The sequence below is a fragment of the Myotis daubentonii genome, chromosome 11, assembly GCF_963259705.1.
Source record: "Myotis daubentonii chromosome 11, mMyoDau2.1, whole genome shotgun sequence".
Taxonomy (NCBI): Eukaryota; Metazoa; Chordata; class Mammalia; order Chiroptera; family Vespertilionidae; genus Myotis; species Myotis daubentonii.
Window position 1 is genome coordinate 63,512,290 of NC_081850.1, and position 13,226 is coordinate 63,525,515.

The 13,226-nt window shown below is 39.3% G+C and overlaps 1 protein-coding gene and 1 non-coding gene across 2 annotated transcripts in view; both read right to left on the reverse strand.

Annotated features, from left to right (window-relative positions):
- Window positions 1-473: 473 nt before the first annotated feature.
- SVEP1 (sushi, von Willebrand factor type A, EGF and pentraxin domain containing 1) overlaps window positions 474-13,226 on the reverse strand; it is a 151,825-nt gene continuing 139,072 nt past the window's right edge. Inside the window, exons 44-48 of the mRNA XM_059657621.1 lie at window positions 10,768-10,938; window positions 9,094-9,189; window positions 7,255-7,350; window positions 5,026-5,119; window positions 474-861 (exon numbers count right to left, since the gene is read on the reverse strand). Coding sequence (XP_059513604.1) covers window positions 840-861; window positions 5,026-5,119; window positions 7,255-7,350; window positions 9,094-9,189; window positions 10,768-10,938 — 479 coding nt within the window. The 3' untranslated portion in view covers window positions 474-839. The remainder of the gene's footprint in view (window positions 862-5,025; window positions 5,120-7,254; window positions 7,351-9,093; window positions 9,190-10,767; window positions 10,939-13,226) is intronic.
- LOC132212863 (U6 spliceosomal RNA) lies at window positions 4,697-4,801 on the reverse strand. The gene has a single exon (XR_009447809.1). It is a non-coding gene; the product is annotated as a U6 spliceosomal RNA (small nuclear RNA).

Sequence of the window (13,226 nt, forward strand, 5' to 3'; positions counted from 1 at the left end):
TGCCTTTCTTCCAAAGCAACTGTGGAACTGTGATCCAGAAAGGGCTCTCTGTTACTCTTCCAGTTCTTGCATTTTTTATGCCATATGTGAGAAGGAAGGGGAGCACTGTATTGTGTGTGCCATGGTCATGATGTGTCCCCCGCCCCCCATCCCGCACCCCCGCCCCCCGCCGCATCTACTAAATTGATTCCTATGGCTTTCCAAATGTTGGGAGAGGAATCAGCCAGGCTGTTGTCAGCACCAGGAAAGCATTTCACGTGAAGGGTAGTAGATCCAACAGCTATTCTCTGATTAAATAAAAGGAAACCTTCATGGTTACACATATTGCAAAGAAGATGGAAATAGAATGAAGGTGGCTCCTTTACTGTAATCTCTTGGTATACTACATGTGATCCAGTAGCATAGATGCAAATCACTAATCCTTGTCATTGTTTCGTGGCCACCTCACAAAATGGCCACTATCCAGCAAAATATTATTTAGTAGCAAAATATATTTTTAATTGAAACATCATTTTCAGTAACCGAATAAAAATGTGTACCAGGTACTTCCCCAATAGACAGCAGAGTATGTACATTTTGTGAGTGGAGCAGCATCTATTTAATATATTTTTATATAGAAAATACAGGCATATTTAAAAATGGAAACATGTAAGAAAGTACGTCACAAGAAGGAACAAAATATAACACAAAATAAAAAGGTAAACCCCAAATAACATGTGTACTACACAAACGAGACCCAGCACCGTGTTGGAATTTCTTTGCGTTAGTTCTGGGATGCCCAGGGCTACCAGGAAGAGATGACCCTGTTCTTAGGGGAGAGCGCCTTGGTTGTGCAGAGGTTAAAACCCAGTCCTCCTTTTCCTGGAACAAAAAAAAAAAAAGAGGAGAGATTCAACAGAAAAGACTGAACTGAAGAGGTAATAGCCCCTTTGTGGTCAATTTGAACAGGATTGAAAGTCTCGGATACCTGGGCATTATCCATGGCGCCTGTTTGTACGGATGGGAGTCATTCCTTGAGACAACTAAAGGGCATGAAGATCATGTGCTAACTCATGAAAAAATCCGAGAATCAGCAGACCCGGTTTTAGCCTTGGCTTTGTCTCTAGTTTCCTGTCTGATAATCCTCTCATCTGTAAACTGAGGGGTTTGGACTTCGTGAAAGGTCTCTTATAGCTTTCACAGTCTATAATTTTTATTTGTGGTATTTGTTTAGGATCAATTTTACGAAGAAGCACACAGAGATCGGGGAAACACAATCCCCTTTTTAAGGATTGAACTACCTGGGAACCATACCCGGTGAGTCTTATTCATTGGTAGAGAAGGTAACTGGTTGAGGTATTTAATTAATGCTACAGGGCATTTCTTCGCTGGCTGTCACAGATGCCCAGAAATCGCTCCATCTGTCAACAAACATTTGTTGAGCATTAATTTTTGTGCCTGTGCTAAGCATGAGGGATACAATCTTTTGCCTACTCGATCTCATGGAGAGAGAGAAAATAAAAAATGATTTGTAAACATTTATTGTTCTAATTTCTCAGAAAAGCTTCCTCCCCTTCCCATTTCAGGGACTTATATTCCATCTTCTTTCCTCTGGGAACTGCCAGCCTCCTCTCCCCTTTACCCAAAGGTAAGGTAAAAGTTTTGACAAGAAGACTCTTCATGTTAGTACGACATAGCCCGACCTAGGACCACAGTTGACTGACTGATTCATGGTTGGCCCCTGAATCCACCTGGACTAGGCAGTTCTGGATTTTTAAACTGGGTCAGAACACTGTTTCAGTGGATACAGTAGTATGACGTGTGAATGCAAGGGGCTGCAAACAGTTCTGTCCTTTCATGGGAACTGAACAGCAGAGAAAACCACTCTGCAGCGAGAGGAGGGAGGGAGTAGATGCTGGAGAGAGAAGGAGAGGCAGGAGGTGGAGAAGCTTCAGGTGGCTTTCAAGTCCTCAGTTGGATCCTCCTGAGGTTCAGCCATCCATGTAATCGGGTTCCACACAAGGCCCCTCAATTGTGATAACAAATTCCTTTCTTTGCTTAAGCTAGTTAGAGTTGCAATTAGAGAGTCCTAACTAATATGGATCTTCTAGAAAAATGGCTCACAGTATAATGAGGGGCGGAGGGGGGGGGGGACTGCCCAGTCCTTGAATGTGGGATGCACTTCCCAGCTTAATTTGCCATATATTTTTTGATTCCTTTATCAAACGTTTGCACAAAAATGTAATTTTGTTCTCTTTATTAGACAGTATTTTCACATAGGCTAAAAACCTCCCTTCCCCTTGTCAAAAAAGACTCCTTTGGGAATATTTTGATGTTAGGAAACTACATAAATGCAGGCTTCCTTTTCTTATTTGAAAGAATTGAAATAGAAAGTCTAAAATTATAAGAATGTTATAAATAGTTCCTGTTCCTTTTCGAGTCACTGTAATTCTTATTCCTTTTATTTTCTCTCTCCTCTTACTTTCCCCAGAAATCGATTTCAGTTTGACTCTCATTTTTTTGTATCATTCAACTCTACTCTCAATGAAAGTATCGTCTTTATCTTGGAAGCTTCTATATAGACTTGTACAATCCAAGCTTGCTCTTTAGGGTTCAGTTTATTCTTCCTCTCTGCAGAGATGGCATATGCTTGAGATGATATGAGGACATTCATTGGCACAAGATGGATTTTTTTTGTTAATTAAGTTTTTATTTAAATAGATTATTGTCCTTGAAAGTTGACTTTGACATTCCAATCAAAATAAAATAAAAGGAAATGAAAAAGAAGAGTTGTTTTCAATCAACTAAATTTCCCATTTTTAAAAATGAATATGCTCTTTGTTTTCAATGACTCCTATAAGATTGAAGTAACTGTACATTATACAAATCTAAATGATGTAATGCAATAGTGCATTTTGAAAGTCATAAAATAGAGCTGGTACTACTCCAACATTGCAACATTTTTATATTGAAAATATCCATGGTATGATGACAATTTAGTTGATATTTCCTGAGGTTTAAAACAGTCAAGAAAGAACAACCGCTGGAAGCATTATGTTTCTGATTTCAAATGATATTACAAAGCTATAGTAATCAAAACAGTATAGCATTGCCATAGAAGCAGATACATAGATCAATGCACAGGAGAGAGAAGCCAGAAATAAACCCAGGCACACATAGTCAATTAACTTATGACAAAGGAGCCAGAATCTACGACGGGGAAAGGATAGTCTCTTCAATAAATGCTATTGGGAAAAACTGGATGGCATGTGTAAAGGAATGAAACTATGTTATATCATACAAAAAATTAACTCAAAATAAATTAAAGAAAATATGGGCAGTTAGCTCCTTGACATTGATCTTGGCAATGATTTTTTGGATTTGATACCAAAAGCAAAGGCAACCCAAGACAAATCAACAAGTGGTACTACATCAAACTAAAAAGTTTATGCACAGCAAAGGAAACTATAAAAAAAAAAAGAAAAGGCCACCTACTGAGTGGGAGAAAATGTTTGCAAATCATGTATCTGATAAAGAGTTAATTTCCAAAATATATAAAGAACTCATACAACTCAACAACCAAAAATCAAACAATCCAATTAAAAAATGGGCAGAGGATCTGAATAGACATTTTTCCCAAAGAGGACATAGAGATGGCCAATACACATGAAAAGATGCTCAAATTACTAATCATTAGAGAAATGTAAGTTAAAACCACAATAAGGTATCACCTCACACATGTTAGAATGGCTATTATAAAAAAGACCAAAATAACAAGTGGAGAAAAGGGAACCTTGTGCATTGTTGGTGGGAATGTAAATTGGTGTAGCTACTATGAAAAACAGTAGAGAGAGTCCTCAAAAAAATAAAAATAGAACTACCATAAAATCTAGTAATTCCACTTCTGGAATATTATTCAGCCATAAAAGAGAAGAAAATATTGCCATTTTCAACAACAATGATGGATCTTGAGGGCATTATGCTATCTGAAATAAGTCAGAGAAAAACAAATACTGTATCACTTCACTTAAGTGTGGAATCTAAAACAAACCAAAAAATCAAAACCAAACTCATATACAGAAAACAGATTAGTGGCTGCAAGAGGTGGACTGAAGGAGTGGAAGGTTGGTGAATGGAATAAGAAATCAAAAGGAACAAACATCCTGTTGTAAAACAAATAAGTCATGGGGATGTAATGTACAGCATGGCAACTATAGTTAATAATATTGTATTGCATATTTGAAAGTTAAGACAATAAATCTTTTTATCTTAACAGTTCTCATGAAACAAAAAAAACCATTTTGTAACTATGCATGGTGATAGATGTTAACTAGATTTATTGTTGGGATCATTTCACAATATATATACAGATATCAAATCATTATGTTGTACACTTGAAATAATGTAATTTTGTATGTATGCCAATCAACAATTTTTTTAGAAACCTTATTTTTTAAACGATTTCCCCTTTGACTTATTTTTATGATCTTTTCTCAATTATATTTATCTAATTAGATATTAGAAACCAATTGACAGAACATATATTTACATAACATTTTTGTAGCCAATTACATTTATTTTTGTTGTAACCAGGAATGCAAATGAAGGTCAATAAATGTATTGAGTTTATTATTTACTTTACACCCTTAAGTGTAAAAAAATACAATCTTCTATTCAAGAAGGCAGTTGACTTGTTTAACCCTTTTTTTTTTTTTGGAAAAATATGCAATGCTTCACGAATTTAAGTCATCCTTGTGTAGGGGTCAAGCTAATCTGCCCTGTATTATTCCAATTTTGGTATATGTGCGGCCAAAATGAGTACAAGATTATTTACTTTTGAGGCATCATTGTTTGATTTGTCAATCCTTAATTAATATTTCTTTGCGTTGGCTTTAGTTCAAATTTAGAGAGTGTATCTCACAATGGACATTTTTGGATATAAAATGCTCACCCTCACACTAGAGATACCTTCTGGTTCTTGAACAACTGAACCTGAATTTTTATCTCTTTATGTTATTGACAAACATTAGTCTTTGGTTGTCTTACCTGGAACAGTCATGTCCAGTCCAAGCTGAGAGACAATGGCATCGGTTTGGTCTTACGCATTTTCCACCATTTAAGCAGGGAGACTGGCAAACAGCTGGGATAAAAAATGCATGCATTTATTTAATCAGCACTTAGCAATCCTGAAGAAGTCCATGAAAGCATGTAAGTAAGATTTGACTCTGTTTTCGTCTCCAGCCACCAACACTCCTCAGACTGTTTGCATTGTGCATTTCTGCCCCTTCGCTTGACCTCATGTCCTTCTGCAGCTCCACCTCCCTTTTTCCTTCCAAGCTAGTCATTTTCATATTTAAGTTCCAGGTTAAGTTCTACCTATGTATTGAAATCTTTGCCAATAACTTCAAGTCCACTGTTTTTTCTCTTCTTTAATATTTTTATTTATGTAACTAATTTGGCACATACTGTTTTGAACTGTGAACTTTTCATATGCTCAATTAGACTGTAAATCCCTTGAGGGAGCTAGCACTGAACCCTATGATTCAGTCATTACATCAGACATCAACTCATGATAATAAATCAGGCAAGAGCTTGTCTAAAATAACAGATGACTCAAAAGCCCTTGTGTTGGCTAGGAAACATATTTCATGACTTTTACTGGCCTTAATTAGAATGATGGAACCTGGAGTAGAGTTAAAAATTAGCCACAGATGAAACCCTGAATGAACACTCAAAGATTTACTATAAAGAAATCTTCCTTAAAAATTCATAGTCTCATCACCAAACTCTTCACTTGCATGAGTCTGTTTGTTAAAGAACCCCAGGCTGCTAAAAACTGATAAAGACCCAACACCAGCAGGTTTAACATATCAGAGAGAAAGGAGAACATCCTACAGGGAGGAAATGAAATGCCTGTTGAGAGAAATGAGAAACATTTCAGTTTCAATTTCAGCCTCATGATAGATTGGGAAGGTAAGCTTCCCCAGATGAACAGTTCATCTTTGGTGAGATATAAATAGATGTTCTTCTTTAATCATTCATGCATACAATATGGGGGGGGGTATGTAGAATGCCAGCCAGTACCAGGCACTTGGGTGGAAGAGAGAGGACAAGAAATAAAACATTAGTCTATGTCCTTGGGGAGCCGTCTTGGTGAGTGACGAGCAAGAGTAGGCAAACAGAATGCACATCTGTGCAATACAGTAAAAGGAAAGTATGAAACGAAGCAGGCTTAAAAATAGTAAAAATGAAGCCGAATAATTTAAAACCAACTCTCCATAGATTCTGTGTACCAATATAAAAAATATTACTCCTTTTCAGGAGCATGATGATTTAATGGTGCCTGACTGTACTAAGCACTTACTTTCTCTTCCTTGTCTAAAAGCTTAACATCTTCCTCCTTCCCTTTAACATGGGAGCTCCCATGTCCCTTCTGAGCCACCTTCTCATGCCATGTGTCTTCTGCATAGTCTTATTCTTTTTCCCCATGAATTTTTTTCCAATGATAACCCACAAATTTCTAACTTCAATATAGATGTATCTTCTGGGAGCAATCAGCCACCTGCCTATCAGACCTCTCCCTTGTATGTTCCACAGGCCCCTCAAAGTGAGTCAATACTTAACTCCTTATCTAAACCTCAAACCTGCTCCTCTTGGGGTCTCTGTCTCAGTAAATGGCACCATCAGAGACCCAAACTGGAAATATCAGTGTTGACTCTTCTCAGACCTTTACTCCCACAATGAAACTTATAACTGAGTAGTGTTGATTCACCTTCCAAACTTCTTTCAAATCTATTTGGGTTGTCACTTCTCCAGACTTTATTACTGCTTGTCAATTCTGCTTTGATAACTTCCTAACTGGTCTCCTTGTAAGTCATGCTTTCTGCCATTATCCACACTGCTGCCAAAATCATTTTTCTAAAAGAAAATCTGATTGTGATTTTCCCACTTAAAACCCTTCAGTGGCTTCTGCTGCTCACTAGACATGATCCAGCATTTTGAACTTGGCACTCAAAATAAATATTTTTCTGAACCTCTGACACTAAGATGCCTGACAACTCAGTCAACTTAGCTGCTCTTCTCTGGCACATGACTCTGAAAGGTAACTTTGAGGCACTCGGATTCACCATTCGAGGGGCCATTTGAGGAATTCTTGAGAAACCCTGATACCCTTTCTTTCACTGCCACCTCGGAATCTGAGTCCTACTCATCAATGTCCTCTAGGACTTCAAGGAGCTAAGTCACCAAGACAACAAACCATGATAGGACACCTACCTGTATGACAGCGGGACCCCGTCCAGCCAGGTGGGCAGTCGCACTGGTAAGGGGCCACACAGCGACCGCCATTCAGACAGGGAAGAATGCATATTGCTAGAGAGGAGATTGAAAACGATTTGATGAAAATACACACACTAAGATATGTTCACGTGTTCAAAAAACATGATCCAGGAGGAGTAAAACCTTGTATGACCCACGAGAGAACTTCCCATATGTGTTGTGTTTATTAATCAGTATCACTGGGGAAACACAATTAGGAAAGTAACTCTGGCCCCTTAGCCTGCAGTCATGACTGATGCCAAATGCGCTCCTTTGGAGAAGACCCACTGTAATCAATATCTGCTAAGTGCTTTGCTTTCCCTTCACAGAATAAGCAGAATGTTCCCCATTTATTGCAGTTTCACATTTCCATTACAAATTACATAAAATGCTCTAAGAGGGTTTGGCTGCCACGAGGCACTCTTCTTGTCTTGAATTAAATGTGAAAATGGGAGTCAGACAGACTATCCTACAGGCTGTTGGCAACACATTGGCAGTGATGGGAAAACTTGCTCTTTATTTCCTTGGAGCCGAGGCCTGATGGTGATTGAATCAGGCCTCTCCTATACCCTCCACAGTAAACATTCCTCCTATTGAGCTCTTCAAAGAGGTGTAGTCTGTTTAAAAGGAGTGAGATTGTCTATTAGTTTGCTATTCCAAGTGTGGTTCTCAAACCAAAAGTATTGGCATTACCTAGGAATTGGCTGGAAATGCAGAATCTCAGGTCCCAACTCAGCTACTGAATCAGAATCTGCATTTAACAACATCTCCCAGGTGATCTGTGAGCACATTAAAGCCATGAGGGCGGGTGCATGCTCAATGAGATAAGCAAGGTCTGTTGTTAGGGCACCCAGGGTAAATGTTTCCTGAGTCTTTGGACTCCTGCCATTACAGCAGGTCAAGTATGGAAGCCTTAAGTGGGAAGGAATGACTGGGGAGAAGAGGAAGAAAAATGTAATTTCTCTCCTTTCTTCATCACTGTGAGAATACTTGCTATGGTGAGTTGTTAATGACCTGAATTTATTTCCATCTTATATTTTCCTTTCTAGATTAGTTGAAATAGTTACACTTAAAAAAGTTTTAGAATCTCATAAAATGTCTGGTCTTAGAAAAACCTGATGTAGACCAATGACCATCTCATTAATGACTTTTAATGTTATTTACATATACTACTCCCAACGAAAAATGAAATCATGTTTTCCTAACATGTATTTTTTAAGATAGGAAAACAAAATGTGGACTAGACATTAAAAAATGTTTAAAACCACTTATTCATGGTATCCTGGACGTTCAAATTAAAATCTATTACTTTGAGAATAAATATTCTGTATTAATTTACCAACCATTGTGTAGATGTGGGAATGCCAAATTTCCTTAATTGGGAAGAACTGCCCTTAATGAAAAAGAGTGACTGGTGAGCTGCAAAGTACAATGTTAGGCAACGCCATGAATTTACAGCTGTAGCTACGAGTGGCAGAATATATAAAAAGACTAGAGATGAAGGAAGACAGAGTCTGGGAAACCCTGATGATTAGCTCCTTTCCAGATGATCCTTAGAAATTTGTGCAGGAGAATGTGGAGATGATGGATGTTGATGAGTATATTTTCATAGTCTAATATTCTAGATCTCCTGAAAGTGATTAACATATTCCGATCAGCTCTAGCTGCTCTGTCTGGCCTGCTGCAGGGTAAGCAAATACATCCCTGCCACCAGCAGAGCCAGTTCCTAGTAACTCTGAGTTGGCAGCTTCCAGGAAAATTATCAGAACTCCAAGTAAGGTTTGAAGAAAGACTCACGTTCTTCACAGAGGCGCCCCATCCAGCCGTCTGGACAGGAGCAAGCATTTGGGCGTTGGCAGATACCTCCATTCTGACACGGGAATCGACAGACGGCTGTAAAAGAAGCAGATGGTCATAAATCGAGGGAATTATGGAAGGGTGGTTGTCAGAAAATAGAATTACTCATGTATATTGCATACTATATCCTTGACTTAAGCTTTAAGGAAGAGAAACAAAATAGAATCTCAAGATTTGGTTGGGGATGAACCTGAGGGGCTCAGAAGGGCCACAACACGGCTATCAGGGTTTTAGTAATTTGGAGATTCAGGGTGAGGGGGACAAGGTGGCTTATGTAAAGGAATGTCCCTTTACAAGATGTGCAAATGCCCTTCCAAAGGTGGCCTTTGGTGGCCAGGAGCTCTTTGGTGCTGCCACCACCTCATAGTATCTTAAGACAAAAGAAGAAACAAGAGCAAACGAACACAAAACCCTTATTTTGACTTTTCATGTTAACTAAAATCTGGACTATTCCCTGAAGATGCCACCTCCTCAGCAGCCCTCTTAAAAGAAGGTTGCACTTTCTCTTACATCCCATGTGCTGATGATGTCATATCTCACTGTTGCTTTCAGAAAATTAATTTTCTTTCTCCTGTAATAACCCTAAACATTTTTGAGGCTCATGCCATTCATCATGGACTACTTCAATTCTCCCTGCCCCCACAAGTTATGAAAGACTTTGGCTTTCACACCAAATCCAAATCTGATCATTGTCCATGGGGCCATGTGGACAACCGCTCCAACAACTTGATTATTATTTTTTTAGTTCCTTGGATATGTGTATCTTGTTCACTAGCATAGTTCCTGACTTTTAGTAAATGTTTCTAGAATGAATGGAACAATTATGATTTGTAAATAAAATTATTAGAAAAGTATACATTTTAGAAGGACATGCTTGAATGCCTTGTTATTTACCTCTTTTTATTTTGCAAAATTACAAGCATAGAATCTTTTATTCCCCCAAGATTTTATTGAAAGCACACACAAAATTCGTCCTTGGGTTTGAAAATTCCATACAGCAAGTAAAGAGACAGAAGTGCTCATGTGAACACGGAGTGCTGGTCACCCACCCGAGTATGGCCAGATGGGGTGAGAGCTCTGTTTCCCTGAGGCTGCCTGGAACCTCCTGTTTTATACTCTGCCCATTAGGTGGGCTGCCCCATCTCCTATGGGACTTGGGGCCTGCCTAGGATAGGTGGGTAGAACCGGAATCTGTGCTGAAATACTTGAGAGGCCAAGAGGTGCACCCAGGACCCAGACATGACACTGCTTCCCTTAGCAGCTGAGAATACTCCCGAGATTTGGAGAGAAGACGTGCCTGAGGATCCATGATTAACTCAGGAAGGGACACTGTGCTGGGCTAGAGTTCTGTGTGCAAGCTTTCAAAACTCAAACCAATAAAGTAAAAAAATAAAATGACACAAATGTTAAAATTTAAAGACAAAGAAAAATAAAACAGCATGCTCTCTACTTTTGGGATGCGTTAGATTTGGCGTAACTCTAACTTAAATGAATCATCACGAACTGGCTTCCAAAAGGTCACATAGTGCCCGAGCCTGGTTGCGGCCCACATCAGACTTCCATATATATTTCCCTATGGTTTCCCTAAGAATAACCATCCAAATGTTTCCTTACCCCTGCAAGTAGGAGGTGATGTCCAGTTTCCACTCTCTAGGCAAACACTCCTTAGGGAACCTTCCAACATGTATCCACTGTAACACGAGTAGGTGATCATGTCCCCATACTGATAATGTACGCCTCGAGCAATTGCATTTGGTACATGACTTGGTGGACCGCATGAGATTTCTACAGGAAAACAAAACACCAATGAGGCTTGTGCTACTGATCCAGCCAGTGGATGGAGAAGAACACAGTCTCATTTCTAAGACTGAATTAACTTAAGGAGCAATAAACAAACAAAAACAAACAAACAAACAAACACACAAAAACCCCCAAAACATAAAGGCTACCATTTCATCTATAAATATCTAAGTGATATGAGGAACTAAAAGTATCATTTGCTGCTGTCTAGCAAAATTAGATGTGCAAGATCAAAAGTTTTGTCTTCTGACTTAAATGTTGAAGCTGAGCTGTGTTATTATACTCAAGGCAGGACGTCTGCAGGAGCTCTGGGAATTTGCCTAAGATGTGGCTGCAAGAGAACTTCATTGCAGGTTGCTTATCTAATTAGAAGAGAAGGAGCAGGAGGATTACTTGCAGTCCACTATTTTAGAAGAAAAAGCACTAACTGAAGCATTATATATTCTTTTAAAAAATATATGTATTTTTATTGATTTCAGAGAGGAAGGGGGAGGGAAAGACAGATATCTCAACATCAATGATGAGAGAATCATTGATCAGCTGCCTCCTGTACGCCCCCTACTGGGAATCGAGCTCACAACTTGGGCATGCGACCTTGACTGGAATCAAACCCGGGACCCTTCAGTCCACAGGCAGAAGCTCTATTCACTGAGCCAAACCGGTAGGGCTGCAGTACTGCATATTCCATCAGGCTGCTTTATTAGTGCCTACAACAGTGCCAGGCATGCAATGGATGCTCTGTACATATTTGAAAAATGAGCAAATGAATGAATATTGTCTCTGGCCTATAAATACTGATTTTACACACCTTGATGAGGTTTCTGACATTCAAGGTTTCATATTACTTTCCTTTTTTTCAAGTCTATAAAACAGTGGCTTCTCTACTTTTGGAATGTGTTAGATTTTGCATAAGTCTAACTTAAATGAATCTTCACGAACTGGCTTCCAAAAGGTGACTTAGTGCTGTAGCCCAGTGGTTGGCAAACCGCGGCTCGTGAGCCACATGCAGCTCTTTGGCCCCTTGAGTGTGGCTCTTCCATAAAATACCACGTGCGGGCGTGCATGTACACTGCGATTAAAACTTCGTGGCCCATGCGCAGAAGTCGGTTTTCGGCCTGGGAGAGTCTATTTTAAAGAAGTGGTGTTAGAAGAAGTCAGGGGTGTTGGTCGGGCGACGGGAGATGCAGCGTAGGCGGGCCGCAGGATACGCAGCGCAGGGGAGGTACACTGTTTTGAGGTACACTTGCTGAGGTCGACCCCTTCCAACTCTTCCATTCACACTCGTCTTGTATACTTGTTTCAGATAGACGAGTGTGGATGGGATAGTTGGAAGGGGTCGACCTCAGTGAACGTACCTCAATAAGATTGAGGACGTTTTTAGCAAAGGCCAGCTTAGGAGTACCCTAATTAAGTTAATACAATGTACCTACCTATATAGTTTAAGTTCAAAAAATGTGGCTCTCAAAAGAAATTTCAATCGTTGTACTGTTGATATTTGGCTCTGTTGACTAATGAGTTTGCCGACCATTGCCCTAGCCAGTTTGGCTCAGTGGACGGAGCGACAGCCCGCTGACTGAAAGGTCCCGGTTTCAATTCAGGTCAAGGGCATGTACCCGGCCCTGGTTGGGAGCCCATGAAGGAGGCAACCAACTGATGTGTCTCTCTCACATTGATGTTTCTCTCTGTCTCTCCCTCTCCTTTCCACTCTCTCTAAAAATCAATAAAAAAATATCCTCAGGTGAGGATTAACAACAACAAAAAATTTAAAGGTCACTTAGTGGTCAGGATACAATTCAAAATTTTTCAGAGGGGATGTTCAATGTACATCATCCTTTAAAATTTTCTTTTTCTTCCAAGGTGAGCACAAATGTTAATTTAATCAGTAGGATAACAAATATGTATTAATACCTACTGTGTATCAGAAACTGGAAAAAAATAAATGATGATAATGCTGTCCCTTATCTCAGACAAGACAGGAATGACAAAGAATACTGCAATACAACTTAGAAAGAGCAGAAGTAGAGCCCTGGATACTATGCTTTAGAAAAAAAAAAGAGTAACTAAATTGAATTAGTGAAATGGGATATAAATTAGTAATGTAATATAAATGACTATTACTGATTGGAATGTAACTTTGCGCTTAGGATTGTCAGGGTGTAATTCATAGTGAGAGTGGTTTTTGGATGAGGCCACAAAGCTCGAGTGGGTCGGGGGAAAGAGCGTTCAGGCTGGGGAGCAGCATGTTGCACGATCATGGAGAGATGATGGGTGGT